This window comes from Natrix helvetica (assembly GCF_964273705.1).
Source record: "Natrix helvetica genome assembly, chromosome: 1".
Taxonomy (NCBI): Eukaryota; Metazoa; Chordata; class Lepidosauria; order Squamata; family Natricidae; genus Natrix; species Natrix helvetica.
The window spans coordinates 338,720,847-338,748,195 of record NC_138548.1 but is presented as its reverse complement, the minus strand read 5'-3'; the positions used below and the strand labels follow the sequence as shown (position 1 = coordinate 338,748,195).

Below are 27,349 nucleotides of genomic sequence, written 5' to 3'. Positions count from 1 at the left end.
CCATCCTTTGGAGGTCGGTAAAATGAGGACCCAGGTTGTTGGGGGGGGGCAATATGCTAACTCTGTAAACCACTTAAAGAGGGCTGTAAAGGACTCTGAAAGGGTATAGAAGTCTAAGTGCTATTGCTAATATGTTTTGAACGGCCAATGTTAGGTTACAGAAAACAGAAAAGAGGAAGTGTTTTGCCCTTGATGAAAAACTCATCATCTTTCTAGTTTTCTAACTAGTAGAAACTAGCCTTTGCGGTAGCGTGAAGCAAAGAAGCCTTCAGTCTGCTTCCAACCAGCATTCCAATATAATTTAGGAAGTAGCCTTTGAAGAGTTGAATTTTTGACTTCTCCATCCTACTCTGTATTAGGAATACCTTCAGATTTTTCCTTGGATGTTGACCTATTTGTCTAGTCTGGGATTTAGTCAATTATGCTTGAGCCTTGGACTATTTTATGATCCTGTTACATTAGAACAGTGTCTCTCAACCTTGGCAACTCTAAGATATGTGGATATCAACTCCCAGAACTCCCTGGCTAGATGGCTGGGGAATTCTGGGAGTCGAAGTCCGTACATTTTAATGTTGCCAAGATTGAGAAACACTGTGTTAGACTATGGATCCCAGCAAACTACCGTGTTTCCCCGAAAATATGACAGGGCCTTATTTTCTTTTGACCTCTGAAATAACCGCTTGGCCTTATTTTCAGGGAGGTCTTATTATTTTTGAGGTGCAGGAGGCAGCGAGCATGGTCACTTCATGGCTGCTACTGCATTGCAATATTTCAGGGAGGGCTTATTTTCGGGGGAGGGCTTATTTTAGTACATGTGCTCAAAAGCCCAATTGGGCTTATTATCCGGGGAGGTCTTATTTTCAGGGAAACAGGGCACTTTGGAGCAGTATTGCACATGTCAAAAACATACCATATGTGCTATTTCCAAAAACACAATCTGTGCTTAACAAATTGTTACATCATCCTCTGACTGAATTGTTATCCATCTTGGTTAATGTTTGGGTCTGCTGCTTTACATGAGCTATATAATCTCAATTGCAATGTTTGTTTTTACCCTTTAATTTCATGTAAAGTATAGCACCTAAACATTTCTCATAAGCTGATTGGCAGCCCTGAAGTGCCAAGGAGGAAAACGGCTTATTTTGAAATAAGATTGCTAAAGGTCTGAGCACTTCTTCACGCGAAAGAGTGAAAACTTGGCGGAGTAGAGCTTCCTTGTTTCCATTTCAGACAAATGCATAACCTGCTGAATGTTTATGTATAAATACAACCTGCAAAAGTGCAGGAGAAGCCCAGGCAGAGAAGAAAGTACTTAGGTTTCAAAAATATATTGTTTCTTTAGAATTAATTAAAAGAAGACAAAAAAAATCTTCCCTATTTCCCCCCTTTTCCAGCAGGGGGAGTAATATAACCAACAATCTCATGACTGAATTTAGCATTAGAAGTTCTGGTGTGGTTTCCACCAAGGAAGATCTCAACTTTCACTACTGTATTTGCTAGAAGTGCAGTGAATTAATGGGCTTTCCAATTGCTGGCTTTAGTCACAGGGGTCAGATGAAAAAAGTTGGTTTTCTTAACGGGTTTCCTAACAACTAAGACAAACTATATCTTTTGGGGTTGTGTCCCATGTGGGACATTTCACTATCAATTACTGGGTTAACTCTTTTTATGTTTTCAAGCTCAGAGATTCTCAGTCATCCAGGTCACGGTTGTCCCAAAGGTGCTTTTTCAGGAGACAACTGGATTTTCTTGTTTTTCTTTTGTTGGAAGTTAAAACCCACCCCCTCTCCTAGAGAAATGAAATATTTTGGGAAACATTAAAAAGGCAAAATATTTCCCCTAAAAAGAGAGGTAGAAACTCATGAGAGGTAGGAACTCATCTCCCCCCACACTTTTGTCAATAGGCTATTAAGGCCTGAGCCAATCTATTCTACATAACAAGGGTAGGATTAACCCTCTGCTGATTTCACCACAGGGCACCTGGGAAGAAGCAATGCTCAACCAAACATGGACTCAAAGCACAACCTACAGAGTTTCCCCTGCATGGCCTCATGGGAGTCTGACAACCAATCAGAATACAAGATCAAGATCAAAGGCCAGAGAGGGCATAAAACCAGGGACTTTCAGCATCTCGGCCTCTTTTCTTCTTCACCCAACATCTGGAAGCATATGATTCCCCCCTTTCTTCTCAGGAGCTCAAGCCATGTGATCCTGTCCACCGTTAAAACCATCTTTCCAAGCAGCCTCCATGTTTCCAGTGTCTTTTTCCCCACTTGGAACTGAACCCAGAAGGACATTTCTTCCAGCACTTTTGAAGACGTTTCGCTTCTCATCCAAGAAGCTTTTTCAGCTCTCTCATCAGAGCACTACGAATTCCAAAGAAAAACCAGAAAGTCCAGTTGCCTCCTAGAAAAGCACCTTTGGGACGACTCAGAGCTTGATAATTTGATGGATAGCAAAGGAAGGATTCTATTTATAATTCCGTGGCCAACACTTTTTTCAACCTCTTTTAGATCAACCTAGGCATGTGCAGGACAGATTTTTCAAATCTCATCCCTAATCTTCCCAATTACAATGTCCCTTCAAGGCACAGGGAACTGTAACAAGCTACTTGAATTTTTTTGAAAACATCAACCTATTATTCTCAAAGGACAATTTCTTGTGGGTTATATATAACCTGCAGGGAGCCTGATGGAACCAGCTAGGACAAGAACTTTCTTATGGAGCACTTGATTTATGGGGTCCCTTTCTTGCAAAGTGCAGTCTAATCCCTTCCTGGCTGAATTCAAGAGGAGAACTGAAGGTTCAATATCACATTCAAGCCTTAGGATTTTTGTCTTTTTGCACAGATGTTTCACATGCCATACTGTAGCATGGTTTTGAGTACTGAGCTAATTTAAGGATTTTATACTGCAAAGTTTAAGATCTTGTCGAATTTTACTGATTTACTTGCCTCCAGAAGTTGTGAATGCCCCAACACTGGAAGTCTTTAAGAAGATGTTGGATAGCCATCTGTCTGAAACGGTATAGGGTTTCCTGCCTAGGCAGGGGGTTGGACTAGAAGACTTCCAAGGGTCCCTTCCAACTCTACTATTGTATTGTATTGTATTGTATTGTATTGTATTGTATTGTATTGTATTGTATTGTATTGTATTGTATTGTTTTGATTGCTCTTTTCGATTTATTGTGTTTACCACCTCGGTTGGTTAAACGTGGATGGCTTATAAATATGGCAAACAAACAAACAGCTGTGTGATTAATTATTACAGTAAAGTTAAGTAAGCAGTAAACAAACAGAAGGGTTCAGATATTGTACGCTGCCCAGTCACTTTTTGGGTGAGATGGGCAGTCATATTCCCATCATGTCTCCCCTAACTCTTCTTTTCATCAGACTGAATAACCCAGATTCCTCCAGCCTGTATTTATAGTTCACAATGTGCTCCATATACCATTATTTTCCCGATCTTGTATCTAGATTTTGTATACTTTTATATTTGCATTTCAAAATGCTGTAAGCTGCCTTCTTGAGGAGGTGGTATATTAAACTAGTAGCTGTTGTTAAAGTACAACTGTTATTAAGAAGATATAGATCAGCAGCCCTCCTTTTAATTTCAGAATTGCATTTTTGAGATTGTATTTTTTAATCAAACTCCCACCACATCAGGCCTTCTTTATTAGGTCTGGATGACTCACTCCATCTCCTACCTTTCTACTCTTTGCAAAGAAAAGTTGTGTTTCATAAAACTAATAACGCTAGCAGATATGGCTGAGAAACCAACAGGATATTGGCCCGATCGTCTCTCTCTTTTCATCTAGATAGCTCTTGACGAGTCCATCATTTGCCTTTCATCTACAGATTTATAGTATCTACCTTTCTGTGAGGCTTTGGGAAATCTCAGCTCGTTTCTGGTGTTCTTTGATGTTGCAGGGGACCAAATGAGGACAAAATGTTATCTGAATCACGAGAGAGCTTTTTTCCCCAGGATTAAGAACCTATGTATGATCTTTAATTAAAAAAAAAAAACTTCTTCAAAGTTTTATGTGGAGCTAAACAATATCATCACAGATACATGATTCACAAAAATGTTGGCATATGTATCTTATTTTGTAACAAATGCTGCCTTTGCATGATTAGCTGAATTATGCTTTTCTCAATCCATTTTTTGAGGTTCACAAAAGGCCTGGAAGCTATATCATAGGATGAACATTTGATGGTGAACCTTTTTGACACCAAGTGCCAAAAGGTTCGTGTGAAAATGTCGCGTGCGCGTTGCTCACGGGGGGGGGGGCTGTACTCTGGAAAAGCTGAACTTCTGGGTTCTAGAGCGCATGCACCCTTGACGATCAGCTGGTTGCGCAGGTGAATTTTCGGCACTGCCGTGCACATGAAGGGATGGCGCTCCAGAAAAGTTGAGCTTTTGGGTTCTGGCATGCATGCGCACCCAACAATCAACTGGCCGGTGTGCATGTGCACCCTGGTTTTTGGCACTGATGTGTATGCAAAGGGCTGCTGATCATCGCGCGCAAATGTGCGCCAGAAACCCGGAAGACAAACAGGCAAGGCCATTTTACAGAAGGCAAATTCATTAGACCGAGTGACATAGCATCTATTCAAGGTGTAAAGGCAGGGCTCTGAGAATCAAAATATAAAAATACTTATTTGAACCTAAAAGAATGGAAAGATAACTCCTTAATCAATTTCCAAACAAATACAGGCATTCAAAAACAACATAGAACACAGTCGCCCCAACAAATGTAACCTGTTTTGCAAACTTCTTCTACCTGTAAGATTGTCTGTACCTCATCTATGGCATAGGTGTCATCAGGTTAGTATTAATTTTTAGACACCATGTGTAGACAGATTTTCTGCAGATCAATTTATCACCAATGTGATATATTTCAGGGCCAAAAAAGGACATCCATCACTGCTTTAATTGCTGCTGGTTGTTTTCTTTGAAATATAATAATCTGAGCCTGGATATTTGAGTTTCAAGTGAGAATTCTGTGTTGACTTTTTCCATGATACATTGGGTTAATTTCTTTTGGTTCCCCTGCTATACTCAGGGGTTATCTCCAATGCCAAAGTATTGATCAAAGTGTCAATATTCTATCCTACTTCTTCAACATTCTTTTTCACACAATGTCTCAGACAAAACCACAGATGTCACAGCACACCTAATGCAATACCCACTCCATCCCTCCTAAGGAAGCCTATGGCTCCAACCTTCTGCTCACCTTCTGTGATTCATAAGTAGTTCCCGGTGAAGTTCTTGGTGGCTTTTTGAGGCTCTTACAGGATTGAGCAGCTTTTTAGGTTTGATAAGATCAGGGTTTCCATCAAGATAATCAGGATGAGTCATGATATTCCCAATATCAGGCCGCTCTGATTGTATTTCTGAATACATAGATGCTGGGGGAGGAAGAGACATCAGACAATGCATCACAATAACTGAAAGAAATTCTCAGAAATCAGGCATACGTCAAACTCAAAACCCTCAGATTTTAAATTCCTATCTCTGAAGAAAGTCACTCATTTATATTGGCAATCTTACACTTTAATTTAGAATTATTTAGGCCAGTGATGGGATTCATTTTTTTTTACTGGCGGTTCTGTGGTGGTGGCTTGGCGGGTGTGGCAGGGGAAGCATACTGTAAAATCTCAATTCCCTCCCCACACCAGAGGAAGGTTACTGCAAAATCCCCATTTCCTCCTGATCAGCTGGGACTTAGGAGGCAGAGAATAAATGGGGGTAGGGCCAGTCAGAGGTGGTATTTACCGGTTTTCCAAACTACTCAAAATCTCCGCTACCGGTTCTCCAGAACTGGTCAGAACCTGCTGAATACCACCTCCGATTTAGGCCCAAAAGACTAATTAAGTTAAATACCATTTGAACCCCTGTGATTTTGATTAGTTCAAGTGGTAGATGTGCAGGGACACTGTATTACTACTAGAATTTTGGAGAAGCAATCAATATCAGTTTCTCTCATTCTCTAATTTGTGTTAATATTTCAGTAATCAAAGTAAATCAATCTCTTCCATGCCTAAAGTCTCTCATGTACATAGTCATAAACGAATGATAATAATTCTAAATTGAATAAAAATTCTTCGGTTTGCAATTGGTTCCAGAAATACAAATTTGGAATTGCTTTCCTTCAAGTGCATGCTAAACAGATTTCTCCCCTCCCCTAGTCAGTACTGAGAGCCACATCTACCTGTAAATGACTTCTTTAACCTGGAAGCAGATCCTGCCTAGCTCAGGATCATTATGCACAAAGGTTTGTACGCTCATCAAAAGGCCACACTAGCTTCCTACAACCTGAAGTCCCCTTCATAAATTGGAATGACAACACCTAGAATCCCTGACCGGCGTGGCGAATGGTTGGTATGCTCATCTATTTATGTTTTCATCTGATATGTGAGATTTATGTGACAAGATTTAAACCCCATCTTTCCCCTGAGAGTTTATACATAAATTGAACAAACAAGAGGCAGAAAAAGTGCCAGTTTAAAAAAAATGTTTTGGCTTGATGCATGTTGAAAAATGTATTCCTTTTTAAAGAGTTCATCTGGAATGCCCACCAAACATTTCCTCTTCCTCTTCATTGCAAGTCCTCCTCTTTCATCAGTCTCCCATAACTGTAACCATGTGGGGTGGACCAGACTCTGCAAGTTAAGCAACTCAGCTAATCTATGGCTGAAAGTGGACATGGTTTTGAGTCTTCCTGGACAATCGAAAAGCTTTAATTGTCTGACTCCTGAAGGAACGATGCTGGAAAAATATACTTCAGATGGCCTTAGATATCTGGTTGACATGGCCATGGGATGACTGGGAGGCATTTAACAGAGGGAGAGAGAGGGCGGGAGAGAAGGAGGGAGAGAGGGAGGGAGGGAGAGGGGGGAGAGAGAGGGAGGGAGAGAGGGGGGGAGAGAGAAGGAAGGAGAGAGAGGGGAGAGAAGGAGGGAGAGAGAGGGAGGGAGGGAGAGAGGGAAGCATATTCAAGGAATGTTTATTTTGAAAACCTATACAGAGCTAAAGCAGCATTTGATCCACTTCCATGATGCTCTTCTGTTAGATATCTACAACAGTAACTATGGTTTCCACCAAGGTCCTCTGTTCCGGTGGGAACAGAGGTTTGATTTTATTGGTTGAGAGTCTGACAGCTCCCTATAAAAGGGCTGCTGTCAGATCCAGACTTTGCTGGATTGTTCACACTTGTTGTTGTTGTTAATAAAGAGCTGTTGCACTGTTAGCCTGTGTCTGCCTATCCATTGCCCGATCTAACATCTTCTACCTCTCCCTTTCTGATTGCTGGACTTGTTCTATTTTTTATTAAATATCTCCAGAGCCCAATAGGAAGCTGAAAGGGAGATGGGCACATTTAGTACTGAAAAACAGAAAACATTCATAGTTATTTTTTCTTTTGTAAAAGGAGAAAGTGAATTCATACCACCACAACTGTTCCCTCCTGCCTTGGTACAATGACAGGTCTCTGATGGCTATGGAAAAAAGACCCAAGCAAAGCCAACAGCCATGGATTACATCCCTATAATTGGGGTGAAAAGTTCAGTGCTACAATTAAGCACCACAGGAGGAGTAAGGGGGTCTTGTGACTCCTTTCACCAAGTACGAGTAGGTTTTATTACCATTTTGGTCCAAGGAAATTGCTAACGGTGTGGAAAGCCACAAGGGAGGTTGCCTATTTATCTCACTCCCATTTTTTCAAGAAAGATTTTCTGGTTATGCTTTGAAATGATGCGGACTATTTCTGTAACTTGGGAAACTCAACTTGGTTTGGGAGTCCACAAACTATAGGGGAGGGTAGCTGAGTCTAATATAGCTCCTGGAGAGTTACAGCACTAAGACTGAAGAATTTGCATTAAAAGCCTTGTGCTGTCAATACCTGGGAATAGCATTGAACTCCCAAGGCTATTTTAGAACAATTAAAACCAGAATTTTGCCTAGTCAAAACAAGCCCATTAATAAAATACAGGAATCAGGGCGGGTGTCCTGTGTCTTACCAATTCAAGATTTAGAAATGTTTGCCTAAGGAACATGTTTTATTTGCTTTTTCAGGCAGATGGTTATTTTCAAGATGTTGCAATACCTGATATTTTAAAGACCATGAGTTTGGGACACAGGAATGGGAGAAGAAGTTTGCAAGGGTAATACGGAGGAGACAAGATTCATTATACGAATTGTCAGGCCTGCAGCCATATTTACTTGTGGATCTTAGGCCTGCCACACCTTTCTATTATTCTACTATGCATTTTCTATTGTGGGAAAATGGGAAGGGGGATTGTATTTAGTTAGATGCTATGTAGCCATAACAAAATTCTTTCTAGAAAGCCAAGGTCATCCTTTGTCTTTGCACCTCTGCACCTGACCAGAACTGGATGGGTGGAAGCTGCCAGCATGGGCAGTGGGAGATTGGATCATGTGATGGGCTTGTGGGTGTGGGGGCAAGATCTTGATCTTTCAAGTGGGTGGGAAAACTGGGAAGCCTTCAGATTCGGGTTTTCCCAGATAAGCCAACATGGCTCTCTTAATGAATTGGAACTTTGAGCAATACTTTGCCTTGGACTCCGATTTACTTTTGAATGCTATTTGGAACCCTGACATGAACTTGAGTATGTAATACCCAGGCTCAAAACAATAGAAAAGTGAAGGAAAGCCAAACTGAATGCCATTTATGATGTATATCAAATAAATGATTCACAGTTCCACAGTTCATAGCAAACGCAGATGATGAAATGCTGCCTACCTCAACCTGGTGCCCTCCAGAGACCTTGGATCTGCATGAGAGGTTGCCACGTTAGTATAGTATAGCCTTTATTGTCATTGTACGTGATGTATACAACAAAATTGGTCAGAGACAGATTGTACACTGTATTCACTTTCCAACAATGGAAACATGCTATTCAGCCATCCATGGCTACTTGATGAAAAAGATGAGATCCCTTTCTTGGATCAGGCACGTAACAAAACTTGATGCAGAGGGCCAATTGCTCAAGAGGGAGGCTCTTTCTCCTTTAAATAACACGACTCCCATCATTCTCACTTCTGGGTAAGTGGGGTGATTGCACCCTTCTCCAAGAAGAAAAAAGATTCATGTACAGGCAGCAGAAAAACATCTGTGATGTTCTCCCTCAAATATGTGGGCAGCAAGTGAGGTGGTATGATTAGGGAAGGACTGGTAACTCAGCGATAGACCCCACTCTTTGCCCATGAAGGATTCCATTTTAGTTCCCAGAATTTATTTTTATTTATTTATTAAATGTATATGCTGCCCGTCTTGCCTAAGAGGCAACTCTAGGTGGTTTACAACAAAGCATCTCAACTTCGAAGTATTTCAGTCCGATATCCTAGAGCAGTGGTTGGCAGCCTGGCACGGGGGTGAGGGTGGGGGTAGAGCAGATGCTTTTGCATGAGGGGCAGGAAACACATGTGCGTGCATAGCTTCCTTTGAGTGAGTGGCAGGTGCACGTGCCCGCCGCTTGTGTGAGTGGGGCTGCATGCAGGAGCTCCCAGGGCTCAAGTGAGTGGAGCTATGCATGCGTGTGCCCTCACCTGTTGTTTGCAGGGCCTGGGTCCCAATGGTCTGTGGCCCACTCCTGGGCTGTGGCCTGGGGACCCCTGTCCTAGAGAGCTCCTGCCAACATCATAAATCACCATAAAACAGCTGAACCAGATAAGCCATGGAACTATGTTACCAAGGACTTTTGAGGCAGAATCCCTCAAGCACACTGAAAGGGGACTTTTCCTTCTGTAACTTACATTAGATGGTCTTCCTGAACCTGCAATTTGTTTCTTCTTTCCCAATTTCAATACATTCACCCCAGCCCTTCTGCAAGAAATAGTCTTCTTATGCTTCACCCTCGTTTTGTGTCCTCATCTCTGCTCTGAAAGGTAAATTGGGTTGAGATGAAGTCAGGAGTGGGCTTCAAAAATTTTAGCAAGGGGTTCTCTGTCCAGTTGGTGTGTGGGCGTGGCCATGGTGGGCGTGGCCTAGCCAGCCTCCTGCACCACAATTGGGGGGGGGGGCGTTTTTGCCTTCCCTGGGCTCCGGAGGATTTCCTCGGGCATCGGGGACAGCGAAAATGGCCTCCTCAGGTTCTGGAGGCCCTCTGGAGGCCGGAAATGGCCCATGGTAGGGCCATTTTTTGCCCGCTCCGAGCCTCCCTGCGCTTTCCTGCATCCAAAACGGGCTGCGTGGGGACTCCTGGGAGGGGCGGGGTGGGTGGGCGAGTGGGATTTGGGGGTTCTCCAAAGTGCAAATAATCTTAGCTAGAGGTTCTCCCGAACCCCCGTGAACCCCCAGCAGCCCACCCCCCGGATGCAATACTAGGTGTTCAGGCAGCCTCATGCCTGGAGATGTATATCTTCTGGGCTTAATCTGATGCTGTGATCAACATCTCCTGTCATCTCTCTCTTTTACACAAAAGCGCCTTTGGCAAAGGAAACTGCCTTTCTGTTAATGCACTGTTTGTCCTTGAATTATAGTCCTAGGGTTGTTTCAGACCAGATACTGCTATGGACAGAAATAGGGAGCGTGCTATGTTTTTCTCTCCCTGTGTGTGCATGTGTGTAAAATTAAGTCCCATTTTGTAAACATGAGATGAAAAGCAAAGTGACAGAGCTGAGGAATGTTTTTATGTTCCCTTGTTGCTTGCGATAACCAAGAATTTCTATTAAGACCTTTTCTTGTAAAATGAGAGGTACTGAAAGACCCAGTTCCTGGTCAGCTTGGCAGGAGAAGAAAGGAATAATTCAGACCACTCTTCTGTAAACTTTTTTCTAATAACTTTTTATTAAAGTTTACAGTTACAAAGATTAAAAGAATTAATACAAACTAAGAAAAATGTAAGAGAGTTAAAAACAAAAAGAAAAAACATAATAAAGAAAAAAGGGATATATAAAAAGATGACTCCCCCCCACTTCATCATAAGAACAAAGAATTTCATTAACTTACAACCACTGATTAGCATCAACAACAAAATATCTCTTCTGTGACCATTTTGTTCCTCAAAAAGGAGAAATACTTTTTTTTGCAAAAAGAGGTTGAATTGGTTTGTTACTTGCTCAGGATCTTTAAAATCACACGGCTTAAGGCCACATGAGAAAAATTCAGGGCTGGCATTTGCAGCTCCTTTGCTTATTGAAATGACTGCTTGCTAATTTGAAGCCGAATGAAGCAATTTTTATTTTAATGGTAGAGATGTCTCATCTTTCAGCTCCGGTTGATAACACTGGGGTTCAACCAGAGAACCTGGTAGCAAGACCAGGGGTAAGTAGGCTATGGGTTATATGTACTGTAGTTCCTGGTATCCACGAACAGATTCTTGGGAGCTTTGGTATCCCAACAGTGATGGAAAAAGAAATCCAGCTAGCCATTTTAGTGGGAATCAAGGGACCCAAAAGCCCAAATGAGGCCCTCACAAAGTGTTTCTCAACCTTGGCAACTTTAACATGTGTGGACTTCAACTCCCAGAATTCCCCAGCCAGCTGGCTGGGGAATTCTGGGAGTTGAAGTCCACACATGTTAAAGTTGCCAAGGTTGAGAAACACTGTCTTCATGCCTTACTTTCCTCAGAATTCCGACCAATTTATCTGGGGAAGAAATTGCTATGCAACCACGCCTAATTTTTTTTTTGATCTAGAACAGGGGTGTCAAATTCACGGCCCACAGGCCGGATGCGTCACAAGGTGGCCACGCCCACCTCCATTTTAATGAAGGGGGAAAAGTCACGATATGACACGTGACACTGCGAGTCTGACACCTCTGATCTGGATCTTGCCTAACTTCTTACACCACTTCACGTGTCTCTGACATAGTCCTACTCTGGATTTCAATTGCCAGATTTTTTTTTAGGCTGTGACATTTCTTTCTATCTTGACGTATTTTGAACTCCACCACCTCTGCAGATGACAGTTCTGGATGGGCACACCTTTCAGAGAATCATCCTTAAATTTTGTTGGCATTTTTTAACATGGTGAGACAAGGTCTACCACCAACAGACCTACCTTCTCGGCTTTTCTCACCTATTTGGGTGAGAAACCACCCCAACGAGGCTATCGAAGTGATGTCCCGGTGTTTGGAAGCCGTCGGGGTCTGGATGGGGGACAACAGACTCAAACTCAACCCCTCCAAGACCGAGTGGCTGTGGGTACCGGCGCCTCGGTTCAGCCAGCTGACACCATCGCTGGCCATAGGGGGCGAGCAACTGTCCCCTGTGGAGCGGGCGCGGAATTTGGGCGTCCTCCTTGACGCTCAGCTGTCAATGGAGGACCATGTGGCAGCCGTGGCAAGGGGGGCGTTCCACCAGGTTCGCCTGGTGCGCCAATTGCGCCCCCTACTGGACCGGAGTGCCCTGCGCACAGTCACTCATGCGCTGGTGACGTCTCGCCTGGACTACTGCAATGCCCTCTACATGGGGCTTCCCTTGGGACGCATCCGAAGACTGCAGCTAGTACAGAATGCAGCCGCGCGGGTTATCATGGGGAGTACACGTTACTCCCACGTAACACCGCTCCTGCGCGAGCTGCACTGGCTACCTGTGGCCTTTCGGGTGCGTTTCAAGGTATTGATTACCATCTTTAAAGCGCTCCATGGCATAGGACCTAGTTATCTGCAGGATCGCATCCTACCACACACGTCCCTGCGACCTATCCGCTCACACAGGGAGGGACTCCTCCTGGTGCCGTCCGCTAGGCAGTGTCAGCGGGCGACACCTAGGAGTAGGTCCTTCTCTGTGATGGGCCCAACCCTCTGGAATGACCTCCCCCCCGACATTCGAACCACCACCGACCTCCGTTCCTTCCGTCAAAAGTTAAAGACTCACCTGTTTCAATCAGCTGGCCTGGCACTCTCTTAGTTTTACCTCCCGGGGATTTATTTTAATTGGGTTTGGGTTTTAATTGGGGATGTTTTTAAGGTTTTAACTGCTTTACTTTAAGATACAGTCTTCTAACCTCCTCATTTAATTTAAGATTTGTGTATTTATATTTATTCCTATATATTTGTGTTTTAATTTGACTGTACACCGCCCCGAGTCCCTTTCGGGAGAGGGGGCGGTCTAGAAATCTAAATAAAGTAAGTAAAGTAAAGTATTGAGCAATACAGACGTAAGGTTGATGTAAGTAGGTTTAGCTGAAGCAGGAATCTTCTTAAAATAGGACCCTTCTTGAGGGAAGGTTTGTAGGCTCAATTTAAATACCCCCGTAAAAGAGGCACAGAACATGCAGAGGAAATTGATAGACATTTGAGCCTTAGAACATTAGGAGCTTCACATTGTATTCTGCCCCATTTTCAGTCTGCTGTTTTGCAGATTATAAATTCCAGATAAATCCTACAAAATTGTAGTCTGAGAGCTGTCCTAGTTCCTATATTCAATTCCAGACCTCCAGTTTTGATTTTTTTTTCCCTGAGAGAGAGAACAATTATGTAGCCGATAAGAAAAACCCAGAGTCTACTATTACTTCCCCCACCATGGCATTTGCTGCTCATTTTGCTTAATGGTAGGCCTGAACCTATTTTTATACAAAATCCCTTTCTGCTGTCCTATTTACTGCAACTGATTGTGTGAATTCTGCACCACATATTATGCATTTTTCCTTGCTCATTAATCATGTTCCAAAGAGCAGGAAATAAATTACGAATCCTATTACACCGGTATAATATTACATGTTCTCTTGTGTAAGGGAACAAATTTTTAATGCTCACAATTCACGTGAAGGTAAATCTTTACAAAATACCAAAAAGTTGCTAGTTAGAAAAATGGCTTTTACTTCCTTGTACTGCTTCAGTCACAGAAGGAACAAGTTCTCAGCTTTTCCACTTGAAAAGATCTCTAAATTTACAAAGTTTCTCAGAAAGAAATGTAGCTTGGTTTTAAGGCTTGGATACCCATTTCAAATTAAAAGAGTTTCTGTGTATTAAGGCTTCATCTGTCCATCTCCTAAGAAATTAAACATGGCTGCATTAAAAGCTGTAAAATCTCTATGGATATGGCAGTTCATATGTCAAGATAAACATTTACAGCAGATACTGAAGGCAGAACTTATGGCTGTCTATATCTTTCTGAACTATACATATTCTTTACAATTGGTCCAGTGGTGGGATTAAATTTTTTTTACTACCAGTTCTGTGGGTGTGGCTTGGTGGGCATGGCATGGCTTGGTGGGCGTGGCAGGAGAAGGATACTGCAAAATCTCCATTCCCTCCCTACTCCAGCAGAAGGTTACTGCAAAATCCCCATTCCCTCCTGATCAGCTGGGACTCAGGAGGCAGAGAATAGATGGGGGCGGGGCCAGTCTGAGGTGGTATTTACCGGTTCTCTGAACTACTCAAAATATCCACTTCCGGTTCTTCAGAACTGGTCAGAACCTGCTGAATACCACCTCTGAATTGGTCATGTTGGTTGAACAGCTGGAATTTGTAGTGCAGTGACTATTAGGTCAATAGTTCCACACCTTTAATTTAGAGTGTCTGCCATCTACTTGATGGATATCAGCTTGCATTTATTCATTTGTATCTCACCTTTATTATTTTTAGAAAAAACTCAAGACAGCAAACATATCCAGCATTTCTCCTCTTATTTTCCACACAAAAAAAAACCCACCTTTCCATGGCTAAGGTAGGACTTGAAGCCCTTTTTACCATCTCTGACTTTCTAGCCTGGTGTCTTGACCACTAGGTCAAACCGGCTCTCTGACATTATCCCTGTATCCCAAGGGTGCCAAACTAAAGACCCAGGAGGCCAGATCCAGCCCACGGGGTGCTTAAATCTGACCCCAGGGACCACCCTGGAAACAGTGAAGGACCTGTGGTGCCCATGCCAGCGAAAATGGAGCTTGGGGGTGGGTGGGTTGTGTGTCACCCTCCCGAGCTCTGGTTTCACTGACAGAGGGTTGCAAGAGGCCGTTGCAGCCAAAAATGCAGCTCGCAAGGGCTGTGGGCGGCACACTTAAGCTCACTTTTTTGCTAGCAGAGGGTTGCAAGAGGCCATTGCAGCTGAAAACGGAGCTTGGGAGCCCATTTTTGCTGGAAGTGCACTTGGGCCACCACAGCCACCCCTGACACGAGTGACGTTGAGCTGGCCATGCCCATGCCCATCGTGGCCATGTCCACCTTAGCCCCCCAAGGTCAAACACAAACCTGATGCAGCCCTCAATGAAATTGAATTTGACAACCCTGCACTACCCTGATGGTCAGTAGATTGATAAGAGTTTTAGGGATTTCTGGGAACTGGCCAACCAAAAATACATTAGAGCTTTATAAATGTTTTGATTCATCCATGTGTTTCCTTTGTGATTTCAAGCAAAAGCACCAGAACTTGCACACTTTACACAAGGGCCTTGGGGGAATATTGTCAGTAATGCAAATCGATAATCATTATATGCAAAGGCCAGAGTACATCAAAATACTATTAAAATGCTATTAAAAGATTGAAAAAGGGCAGAATCTTGATGCTAAAATTCCTTGAACGATTTCTTGAAAGATTGACTGGATCCCTGAAAGTTCACCGTGATTAAAGTATGTACTCCTACAACAGGTTGAGCAACAAATTTACTCTTGAATTGAAGGTGGGGCATCATAGCCTTTTGCTGGCGTGCACCTGCTCTGTCTCAAAGTTCATGGATCTCATTCTCCTCTTTAAATATTTTAAATTTCTCAAGAGCAGTGGTGGCGCAGTGGTTAGAATGCAGTGTTGCAGGCTAACTCTGCCCACAGTCTGAAGTTCAATCCTGATGAGCTTGAGGTTGACTCAGTCTTCCATCCTTTTGAGATCAGTAAAATGAGGACCCTGATTGTTGGGGCCAATACGCTGACTCTGTAAACTGCTTAGACAGGGCTGTAAAGGTGCGGTCCCCAACCTTTGTGGCTTGGCAGCCCGAGGGTGGTGGTGGTGGTTTGGGGGGGAGAACTATATGTCTCCAATAGCTGGGTAAGTCCACATGGTAGAGAAGGGTTCTAGAACTCACATGTAGAGAAAACCAGGTCAAAGGGCAAATCTTGTACTCCTTTTCCCACAACTGCCCCGCCCTTTGGAATGCTGATCCCGGTGCTGAGATATGTTAATTAGCAAAAAAAGAAGTTTATATTTACATTCATTGAAGAGAAAGAGATTGCAAGAGAGTAAGCAAACACACTGTGGGGAAATATACATGAAAGGCAATGCAACAGCACCGGCTGTTTGCCTAAGGTGCTTGCTGCCAGCCTTTTAGGAAGCAAACAAAGGTCTTTAATGTGAATCTGTTTAGGGTCATGTCAGTTTCAGCCAGCAGCTTCCAAGCACCCAGCTTCTAATCAATTAAGATCACAGAGCTCAAGTTAACTTTTCTTAACCTGAGGTGGAGAAAAACAGCTCAGGAAGAGAACTCTTTGTTCTGTGAGGAAGCCCCCCCCAAAAGGGGGGGAATATGCCTGGGCCAGGCACAGGACCAGAGGGGGGTTCCTACCAGTTTGGACCAGTTCGGCTGAGTAGGTAGTAACTTGGTCGGCCACGCCCCTGAACCGGTTCTATCAGCAGCGCCCTAGGTGGCACCATTGTTTTTTTACCTACAGGTTTTTACCTACTGCGCATGCACCTGTAGTGTGTGTGCCCCCAAAGTGCGTTCCTGAACGAACCAGCAGTAGAAGAAGCTGGAACGCATCCCTGCACAGGACAATGGTACTAACAGACTTTGATTGTGAACATGAGAGAGGCATTATTTGCAAAGTTACTTCTTTATCATTGTAATTGCAAACACTAACTGTTTGAGGCAATTGCTAACCGAGGACTACTCATCATGCAAATCATAAGTACTCTCTCCTGTGAACACTTTTAAAATCATGACAAGCTAGCATGTATTGTCAACAGTACCTTTTGCCTGACATCTCTTGATCCAAGGTGCTTCCGTTATAGATTGTGGAAATGCTGACGTAATATACCTTGATTTCATAGAAGTGTTTGATGCAGTACCCCATGACATTTGGATTCTCAAGCTACTTGGCTATGGTTGTGTAGCATGACAAGGAAGTGGCTATATATTACTGGTTGAAAATTGTGCTCAGAAATATTTATCAACTGGAGGGCGATACAGAGAACGTCCTATTGATTTCAGTTCTGGACCTTGAACATTTCAACATTTGTGTTTATAACTTGGAGGAAGAGATGGAGGGAATGCTTATGAAATTTGCAAATGACATAAAATTTGGAGGGATAGCTACCATAGTACTAGAAAACAGAAATAAAATTCAGAATCCTATTACTGTATTTTTCGGAGTATAAGACGCACTGGAATATAAGACGCACCAAGGTTTTGAAGAGGCAAATTAAAAAAAAAGGTTTTGGAATTCTGCAAACCCTCCCAAAAACGGCTTGTTTTTTGCGAAAACGGACCCGTTCCCCCCCCCAAAAAAAGGGTATGAAAAGCCTTTAGGAGGCTTGTAGAGTGTTCCTGAAGGGGGGAGCAAAAAACAAGCAAAAAATGGTCTGTTTTTCGCAAAAACGGGTCCGTTTTTTGTCAAAAAGAAAGGACAATAGAAAGCTTATAGAGTGCTCTTGGGGGCTGGGGGGGGGGCAAAATTGAGCAAAAAATGCCCTATTTTTGCTCATTTCTGCCCTCCCCAGCCCCCAGGAGCTCTCTGAAAGCTTCCTACAAGGTATGCACAGCCATTTTGGTGGAGGGGCAGGGTTTCTGGAGGGAAAAAATGCTGCATTCAGTGTATAAGACGCACCCAGATTTTCAGCCTCTTTTTTGAGGGAAAAAGGTGCATCTTATACTTTGAAAAATACAGTAATAAGTTAGGACAGTGATGGTGAACCTTTTTGGCACCGAGCCCTCAAACTGGAACGTGTGTGCATGTGTGTGCATGTTCACACACTGGAACATTGGAAACCCAAAGACCAGCTGCCCAGCGCACACATGCCTGTTTTGGGGGCCATTTTCATCCGATTTTTTGGGCTGTTTTCAGGCCGTTTTCATGCCATTTTTGTAATGGTCTTTGCGGGCCCCGGAGTGCCAGAAAACAGCCCAGAAAACAACCTGGGTTTTGGCAGTTTTCAGGCCATTTTTCTGGTGCTCCAGCGCCCATGAAGAGCAGATGGCGGTGGCGCGTACACACAGAGAGGGCTGTGTGTGCCACCTCTGGTAAGTGTGCCATAGGTTCGCTATCAGAGAGTTAGGATATGGACTGAAACTAACAAGAGTTCCATTTTATAGAAATTAATGCAAAGTTCTTCCCCTGGGAAAAAGAAGTGAAATACATAAGAATGGTGAGACTTGTGCTTGTGAAAATATGTAAGTATGGTGAGACCATGCTTGTACTTGTGAAAAGTCTCAGAATAGTAAATTACAAATTGAGTATGAGTCAGCAATGTGAGACAAACAGGCAAGAAGAAGTTCAGGACCTGTTCAGAGGACATGGCACAGAGACAGGGATTTAAGTTATAGGAAGACAGATTCCAAATAAATGTTGAAAAAATTTCTTTCTGACTGTAAAAGAGTTTGATAGGAGAATGACTAAGGGAGCTAATAGCCTCTCCTTAATTGGATGTGTTCAATTGGATGCTAGACATCTACCTGTTAGGATTATTTAATTTGGATTTCTTCATTGAGAAAAGCTTTGGACCTGAAGATCTAAACAGTGGCTCCCAGTTACAGGTAGTCGTCAGTTTAGTACCAGTTGCTTAGTATCTGTTTGATTTATGATAGACTCCCCAAAAGATTTTTAACTAGGTTCCAAAGTTCACGTGACTATATTTTGGACACTCAGCAACCACCCCACATTTTTACAGCTGTTTGCAACACCCATGCTCACATGACTACAATTTACATCTTTGCTGAAAATTACTTCCAATTTTCAGAATTTACTTCTGATTCCCAGAAAAAAAATGCTCATAGTTAACAATGGATATGCTTAACAACCATGGCATTTGCTTAACGACCTCTGGAAAAACAACAACAGGTCAATCATCATCATCCAGTCAGAGCTAAAGAAGCTTCTTGGATGAGAAACAAAACGTCTTCAAAAGAAAAACCAACAAAAGAAAAAGAAAACCAAGAAAAGTCCACCTGGATGATTGAAAATCTCCGTAGAATTTTAGCAAATCACTTTGGGGTGAGCACCCTTTAAATGGTGCAGGAGCTTGAATGGATTGCCAGAAAAATTGCAGACTACAGGAACCATTTGCACTTCTGTTTGAGATGCAGACAACACAGACTCATCCCTAACAGGCTGTGCCTCTCTTCAACAGTGAAGGGACACAGGCAGAAACCATCTGCAGCCAAGAAGGCTTCACACACATTTGCACTACTCAGGTGACCCTGAGGACACAGATAAACCTCCAAGTGGCCTCAATGACTCTGTAAAAGGATGCAAATAACCAGCTGTGTGCAAGGAGTATAAATCCTTCCATTCCCCACCATCCAGTAAGAGCTGAAAAAGCTTCTTGGATGAGAAGCGAAAAGTCTTCAAAAGGAAACAACAAGAAAGTCCAATTGCCTCCCAAAAAAGCACCTTTGGGCCAAATCAGTCTTGTGATGACTTGCTTGTACAACCCTCATGACTGATGATCATAATTGCCAGGCTCAATTACAGTCGTACGTTGAGGACTATCTATGTGTCTTCCCATTCTCATATTCTTCTGAAGGACTTGAAGATTTAGTCTCACCATTCACTCTCCATCCTCAGTATCCACCACCTCACTCTCATGTTGAAGGAAACAGTATAGTCACAAAGGTTAGAATGCTTTCTGAAGTGGGAGCAAGAGAGTGAATGCAGTCGCTTTGTGGAGGTGGCCTTAATTTATCCTCCTGAATTTGCATTATATAGATAGACTACTTGAGAGCCACAGATAAATATTTCATACACATTCCCTGAACCACACAGACTGACCACTGCATAGTTTTCTAGTAGTAGCCATAGCACTTAGACTTATATATATCTTCATAGACTTATGTTTATCTTTCGATCTTGTGCCCATTAAAGATCCCATCATCCTATAAAGGTCTCAAATCCATTCTCCCTGCAAAAATTGTACTTTATTTCAACGAGCAAATATAATACGTGCCTGGGAAAAGTAGCATTTCTCATATTTTGCTACCTTTACTCATGGCAGTTGCTACATCAGAGAAGCTGACATCATCATGGTCCATTAAACAAAGCTTATAATTTTGCTTGCCAAGTACAAATATCAAATACAAAATAGGGTTGCCATACCAACTCAGTTTCTCCCTTGTTAAGGTTTCATTCCCAAGTCTGATCTTTGACAAACTCTTGTGTAACAGGAAGTTGAGTAGTGGTAGTGGGGAAAGGCTACATAAAAATATTTTAAAATATTTTTTTAAAATTCCACGCAAAGCTAGTCCTTTTAAAAATGGACACTATCTTTCACGTAGATTTCCTCTTAGGTTAGGAGGGCTACAGTGAAAGAAACATGTTCTTTTTTAATCATTTGACTTGAAAAGATGGGGCATTAACAGGATAAAACAGTTCCTTATCTAATTCTGAACTAACACTAAAAATAGGCACTATGGCGATTGCTGGGGTGAAATATGAAGGCGTTTGAGGAGGATTTCACTATTTTAAAAGTCTTCTAAAATCCAGCCCAACTAACTGTTAGGAACGGCTGATTTATTCTTTTGATGTTGCAACAGGTTGATGTGGTGATCCCATTGCGTAGACTAATTGGTTTAAAAGCTTTATCGCCCCCACATTACAGATCTGGTAGAAAGCACTATAAATGTGGATGACTCAAACTTTTTTGCTACCAATAGCTTTGAAAGAGAACTGGGTTCTTAGAAGAGTTTATAGGAGGGGTGTTCAACCTTGGCACGGTTGGTATGACTGGCTGGAGAATTCTGGGAGTTGAAGTCCACAGGTCTTAAAGTTGCCAAGGTTGGACATCCCTGGTTTATAGAATTAGCTTGAGAATATTGCAGCAAGGGCTATATTCATGTTACTATCATGGATTTGAAAAAATATCAATTTAACTGAGAAGCATATCCAACCACTATGGCATATCAACTGTCTACTTATCTAATTTTATAGGCCCAGCCTAGATATTGTGGGGTCTAAGGACACTTAGTGTCAGTGGACATTTTCCTTGGTGCCCACCAGACTATCTAAAATCTCTGACTTCACTGCTTTTTGATACTTTTTATGGCATTTAACAGCAAGCCTAACTGGTTAATTAAAGGTACAATGACTTACAAAATTTATAAAATGATAAAATCCTCAATGTGATACAAATTATTCCTTCAAGTTATCACAGCAGTTCGGGAATAGAATAATATCTAAAAATGATCACCTGTATGGTGGAAAATGTCTATACGGGAACTGCATGGTCAAGTTACTCGAGAATAGCAGCTCCATGTGCAAAACCGACTTAAGCACATACATGGGAGAGATTTTTAGGTTTAGATGAAGGACAAACTGCACGTCATATGCTTTAGAAGAAACAATTGAGGCAGCAGAAGCAAAGAAAGAAGATAAGAAATAAACATTGTTAGCAGTAGATAATGAGTATTCTTTGGGAAGGGGAGAAACAATGTCTTGAATGCTCAGTCCACCCAAATTCATGGAACTTCCTGAGTTGCAAAATGACTTCTGGATGAAATGGTACAATATCCATAATACAGCAAATGGTAACCAGCTAAATATTTTAAACTATATGTCTTATAGTTATAGGTTGGTTGAAAGAATCTCAGGCTTAACTATCATGAGAGGTTTATGACTAAACTTATACCTGATTTCTAAAGTTATCAGAGTTGATGAATCGCCTTCTTTTTCAACATATCAATTTCCTCCAAAATTACGCAAATTGAAATCTCATAAGAATATTTTACTAGTCCACATGACAAGTGAAATAAATGTAGAAATCATATAATTCCCTGTAAGCAATTTTGCCATAATTTTAATCCAATTGCACTGCTTCAAAAAACATGTGAATTATTCAGTCTTGTACATCCCTCTCTAAAATCTTTTGCCCTCCTAGCTTTAGCAGAAGTGCACCCTTCCTCATTGCTTTATAGATATAAATAATAGTTGTTGCAATTTGAATGCTTCTCACGTATAAACCGTTTGTGTGAGATGATAGCTGTGGTTGTACAATACAGTATGCTTATCTGGAAGAGAGTATGTGACGTTTTACTAGTTTTAACCTTCATTTTGGCCATATTTGATATAGCATGTTGTATTATGATTAATTTATGGTTCAAGGTATTTCACAGATTCAGAAAAAAAGATTACTCAGGTAACCAGATTAAGTGAGTTAAGTAAAAAGGATATATATGCATTTCACTAATTTTTAATGCTGTTTTCTTGCCTATTTGCTAGGAACCTTTTGAAAGGAGTGGTTTGCAAAACATACTGGCATAGGTAAGGCATCTTTCTGATAAGTACAAAAGTAGCCACTTTCTCTGGAAAGTTCAGTGTGACTTCTTTGTAGGTTACCCCCAGTTTTCTGCCCTTTTGTGGCTATTTCATGTCACAAGGAGTCCCACTGATAGCTATCAAAAACAGTAAGCAGTAAGCCAAGAATTCCTTCCTTGAAACATTACAACACAAGCTATGTCCACTAGAATTTGCACTGCACTAATTGCAGTCTCACAGTAATGCAAGGTGCAGACTTGTTTTTGTTTTCCATCAGCTTGTCACATCAGGCTTTGTTTTCCATCAACTTGTCACGCTCCTGATGCTGAGTTTGGGCTGAGAGGGAATGACTGGACCAAGGTCACCCAGCTGATTTTCATGCCTAAGAAAGGACTATAACCTGAGTTTCCCCAATCCCACTCCAGCATCCCTACACCACACCGATTCTCTAGGTTGAGGTTAAATGAGCCAGAATTGCTCCTCAACATGGAAAGCTGAGAAGTCCCTTGGTGAGGGAGATGGGCGGTTTCCAAATTGGATAAATGAAAACAAGCAAAGAAACAAAACTTCCAAAACTTCTAATGCAGGAATTAGAAATTTCTAACTAGATTCATCTTGGGACACTTAAGTTAAGGATGGCATAGTTAGTATATTCATATTATAAAATGCAGAGTTTACATTTCATCAAACCAAAAAGCATATTTATCAGTGGTGAAATTCAAATTATTTTACTACTAGTTCTGTGGGCGTGGCTTGGTGGGCATAGCTTGGTGGGCGTGGCAGGGGAAGGATACTGCAAAATCTCCATTCCCACCCCCCTCTGCTGGATTTCACCCCTTGTATTTATCCTCAGGCAATAAAAACAGCACAGAGAAGGAAAAGGAAGGTTAACCCTGACAGAAGACTCCCCCTTCCAAGTTTTTTATTTTTTATAAATGCATCAAATCAATGCGCGAACAGTGTGGCACCTGGGTGTCATACATTCTAATACAAATAAAACAAATAAAGTTAATCATAATTATTACATTCAGCCAACATATATTTCTAATAATAATACGCATTTACATTAGGTTGCAATCATTGTTCAGTTATTCTACATTTTTTATTATTACTTTTATTATTACTCACCCTTTATTAAAAGACTTTTCCTTTCTTTCCTATCTAACTTCTAATCACGTCAACTACCTAAAAAAAGTGATAAGCAAAGAGAGAAAAGGAGAAGCAAATCAAAACAACAAAAAAGAGGAATCATCCATCATCTCTTGCCTGCTTCAATACTTTTAATTGCTATGCTTTAAGAGAAAGAGAGGGAAAGGAAAAAGAAAATCAAAACAATGATGGGGAAAAAATCATCTATCCATCATCTCTTGCCTGCTTCAATACTTTAATTGCTATGTTTTTTGACTTGCCCTCCAAATTCCCCTCTTAGCTCTTTATCTCTGTTTACGTCTGCTTCTTGGATGTTCAATCTAGGTATTCCACCCACCTCTACCCTCTTCCATTGCCTAATTTCTAAGATTTCTACACAGATCCCCCTGAAAGAAGACTCTTGTGATGAGTTTCTTCTAGGCTATTTAGGATTTCTCCTTCCTCCACTGTTGAAAAATTGGAGAGAAAATCTCTCTGGGTCTCTATGCTCCATGGAACCTATAGAGCATTTAAACTTATTCTCTGAATAACCAGTAACCTCACCATCATTGTCTTTAGAATGCTGAGATACGTACTATAATATAAGGAGGGCAACTAGGAGACCCTCTAGTTTGGTATTGGTGCTATGTATGTTAAAAATAAATACATTATTTTAGGCCTGAAATATCTAACTTACATCAACTCTTGTCTCTCCCCAAAGCCCCAACCATAAGAAAAAAGTCTAATAGAAGAGAATATATGTAGTTTAGGGTTGAACTGTGGAGTGCTTGGTGCTATCTGGACTTGGTTTACAAAGTAACTAGAAGCTCTCCGGGTTTGATTGACCATTGATTTTGATTGACCATTGACCATTCTTGGTTATGTATTTAGAACATCCTGGCCAAAGATACCTGATCCAATTCTTTCCTAAAACAGGGAAATCACTGCCTTTCCATACATTCTTCCACTTGAATTGAAAGTATTCTGTCCTCCAATTTTTCTACTTAAAATCACCTTGACGTGAGAAAGATGGGAGGCCCAATATCATCCCATCAACCTCTGACTGAATATGGAGTTAACTCTGAGCCTTCCTGGTCTTGGTCCAACATACTAATTCCTACCTTATTTTGGATTATTTGTGACAGTCACTGTCAGCTTATCTGTAGGATGGTTTTGAGCAGGGGGAGATTGTCCTAAAGATGAAATGTGCTACCTTTAGCTCTTTGAAGAAGGAATAGGATCATGAATGGTTTTTCTTGCTTTGTAAAAGAAGAGTTATATCACAAAGCATTGTCCTTGGCCATCTAAAACTGCAGAGTTAAAAAAAAATAAGAGTAAGAAATCAGACACCAGCTCTTAGCAGTATTTTTAGCATGGAATTGTTCCTGTATCCCTGTTCCTGTATACAAAATCATGTGGTTTTCCTTTAATGAATGATTAGAGAATGGAACATAGAGCAGAGCGCATAGATTTTGATAAGAAAATCTCTAGGTACAACCATTTACATCATCAAATAAAAATAGGAAGTTTCCTGTCTGGAAGTAATTGTCAGTCAGACTACAGACTAGATGACTAGCTCTAACTCATATGAAGCCTACTTTTATGTTGCTAAAATGGGATTCAGAAAAAGAGAACAGTCAACATTTCAACAGAGTTGGGTTTATTTAACAACAAGAATAAGGTGGACATTTGAAGAGTTTTCACACCTGACCTTAGTAGAGAAGATGACTAAGCTACCCCTACAGAGCTTGTTGGAAGTGGACTAGATGACCTTTATGATTCCTTCTAGCCCTATGATTCTAGTTGGACAATCACACTCAACACGTCTACATTATTGACTAACCATGAGGTTAGAGGAAAGCCTTGGATGGATTTCTTTAAACTGATTTACATATGGATACATGACTTGGGTGAAGGCTTGGTATTTATGATTATCAAATCTGAAAAACTCTTATCAAAGATCAAATGCTTTAGGGCAGGGGTGTCAAACTCAAGGCCTGCAGGCCGGATCCATCCCATGGGATGCTTAGTTTGCGGGGCCGCCCTGGAAACAGTGAATGACTGGCCCACAATGCTTTTGCCAGTGAAAATGGAGCTCGTGATGGCTGTGCACGGTCCTCTTGGGCTCCGTTTTTAGCTGTGATGGCTTCCTGAAGCCCTCCGCCAGTGAAAATGTAGCTCAGGACTCCCAGGCTCAATTTTCACTGGCAGTGGTTGCAGATGTCAAGCTGGCCATGCCAACCCCAGCCATGCCCACTCAGCCCCCCCCCCAAGTTCAAACACAACCCTGATGTAGCCCTCAATGAAATCGAGTTTGACACCCTGCTTTAGGGTCTACTTTGACTGATTTAATTAAAAATTTATACTTGGATAAGCTTCCATGAATGCTCCACAAATGATAAGTGTTATGAGTGCTAACAAGTATTTGAGACACTGAAACAAATGTGTTGGTTATTTATTTCCACATAGTCACCGATGATTCAAATACAGAGACAGGTGCAATGTTGTTACAGGAATATGACAATTTTTTCATTCTTTTTAGAAAGAGTGCGCTAAGGGTGAGTGAGACTGGTTTCCCATTAAAAAACTTTTCCTTCCATAAGCCACACTAAACCACCACGCACCCTAAACTGCTACACAAAGGAATTTTGTCTCACCGATGCTATATTACTAGATTGCCTTCTGTGATTTTTGGAAAAATTAGGCAGTTGAGTTGCAGGTCCCAAAACCCCTTAAATATTGCCCACCTAAACTAAACCTTTCCAATGCTGAATCTGGTGAATAGTAGTTCCAACATATCCAAAGGGCTTCATAACAGCAGGGGTGAGCTGCTGGGGGTTTGGGAGAACCTCTAGCTAAGATTCTGTGAAGTTCGGAGAACCCTCAAATCCCACTCCTGGCTGGCTCTGCACACCCCTCCCCTCCCAGGAGTCCCTACATGGTCCATTTTGGATGCACATAATACAATACAATAATACAATAGCAGAGTTGGAAGGGACCTTGGAGGTCTTCTAGTCCAACCCCCTGCCTAGGCAGGAAACCCTATACCATTTCAGACAAATGGCTATCCAACATCTTCTTAAAGACTTCCAGTGTTGGGGCATTCACAACTTCTGGAGGCAAGCTGTTCCCCTGATTAATTGTTCTAACTGTCAGGAAATTTCTCCTCAGTTCTAAGTTGCTTCTCTCCTTGATTAGTTTCCACCCTTGCTTCTTGTTCTACCCTCAGGTGCCTTGGAGAATAGTTTGACTCCCTATTCTTTATGGCAACCCCTGAGATATTGGAACACTGCTATCATGTCTCCCCTACTCCTTCTTTTCATTAAACTAGACATACCAAGTTCCTGCAACCGTTCCTCGTATGTTTTAGCCTCCAGTCCCCTGATCATCTTCGTTGCTCTTCTCTGCACTCTTTCTAGAGTCTCCACATCTTTTCTACATCGTGGTGCCCAAAACTGAATGCAGTATTCCAAGTGTGGCCTTACCAAGGCATTATAAAGTAGTATTAACACTTCACATAATCTTGATTCTATCCCTCTGTTTATGCAGCCTAGAACTGTGTTGGCTTTTTTGGCAGCTGCTGCACACTGCTGGCTCATATTTAAATGGTTGTCCACTAGGGACTCCAAAATCCCTTTCACAGTTACTACTATTGAGCAAGGTACCACCTATACTGTACCTGTGCATTCCGTTTTTGTTGCCTAAATGTAGAACCTTACTCTTTTCACCATTGAATTTCATTTTATTAGATAGTGCCCAATGTTCAAGTTTGTCAAGATCCTTCTGTATCTTAAGCCTATCTTCTGGAGTGTTGGCTATTCCTGCCAGCTTGGTGTCATCTGCAAATTTGATTAGTTCCCCA

The 27,349-nt window shown here is 41.8% G+C and overlaps 1 protein-coding gene across 4 annotated transcripts in view; it reads right to left on the bottom strand.

Moving 5' to 3' along the window:
* Positions 1-27,349, bottom strand: part of FAM107A (family with sequence similarity 107 member A) — an 86,314-nt gene that overhangs the window by 7,840 nt on the left and 51,125 nt on the right. For 3 of the 4 annotated variants that reach the window (XM_081937223.1, XM_081937224.1, XM_081937225.1), the window contains one exon: positions 5,236-5,410. In XM_081937223.1, coding sequence (XP_081793349.1) covers positions 5,236-5,410 — 175 coding nt within the window. Of the gene's footprint in view, positions 1-5,235; positions 5,411-9,776; positions 9,799-27,349 lie in introns of those variants that run through there. The other variant, XM_081937226.1, reaches the window with a different exon arrangement.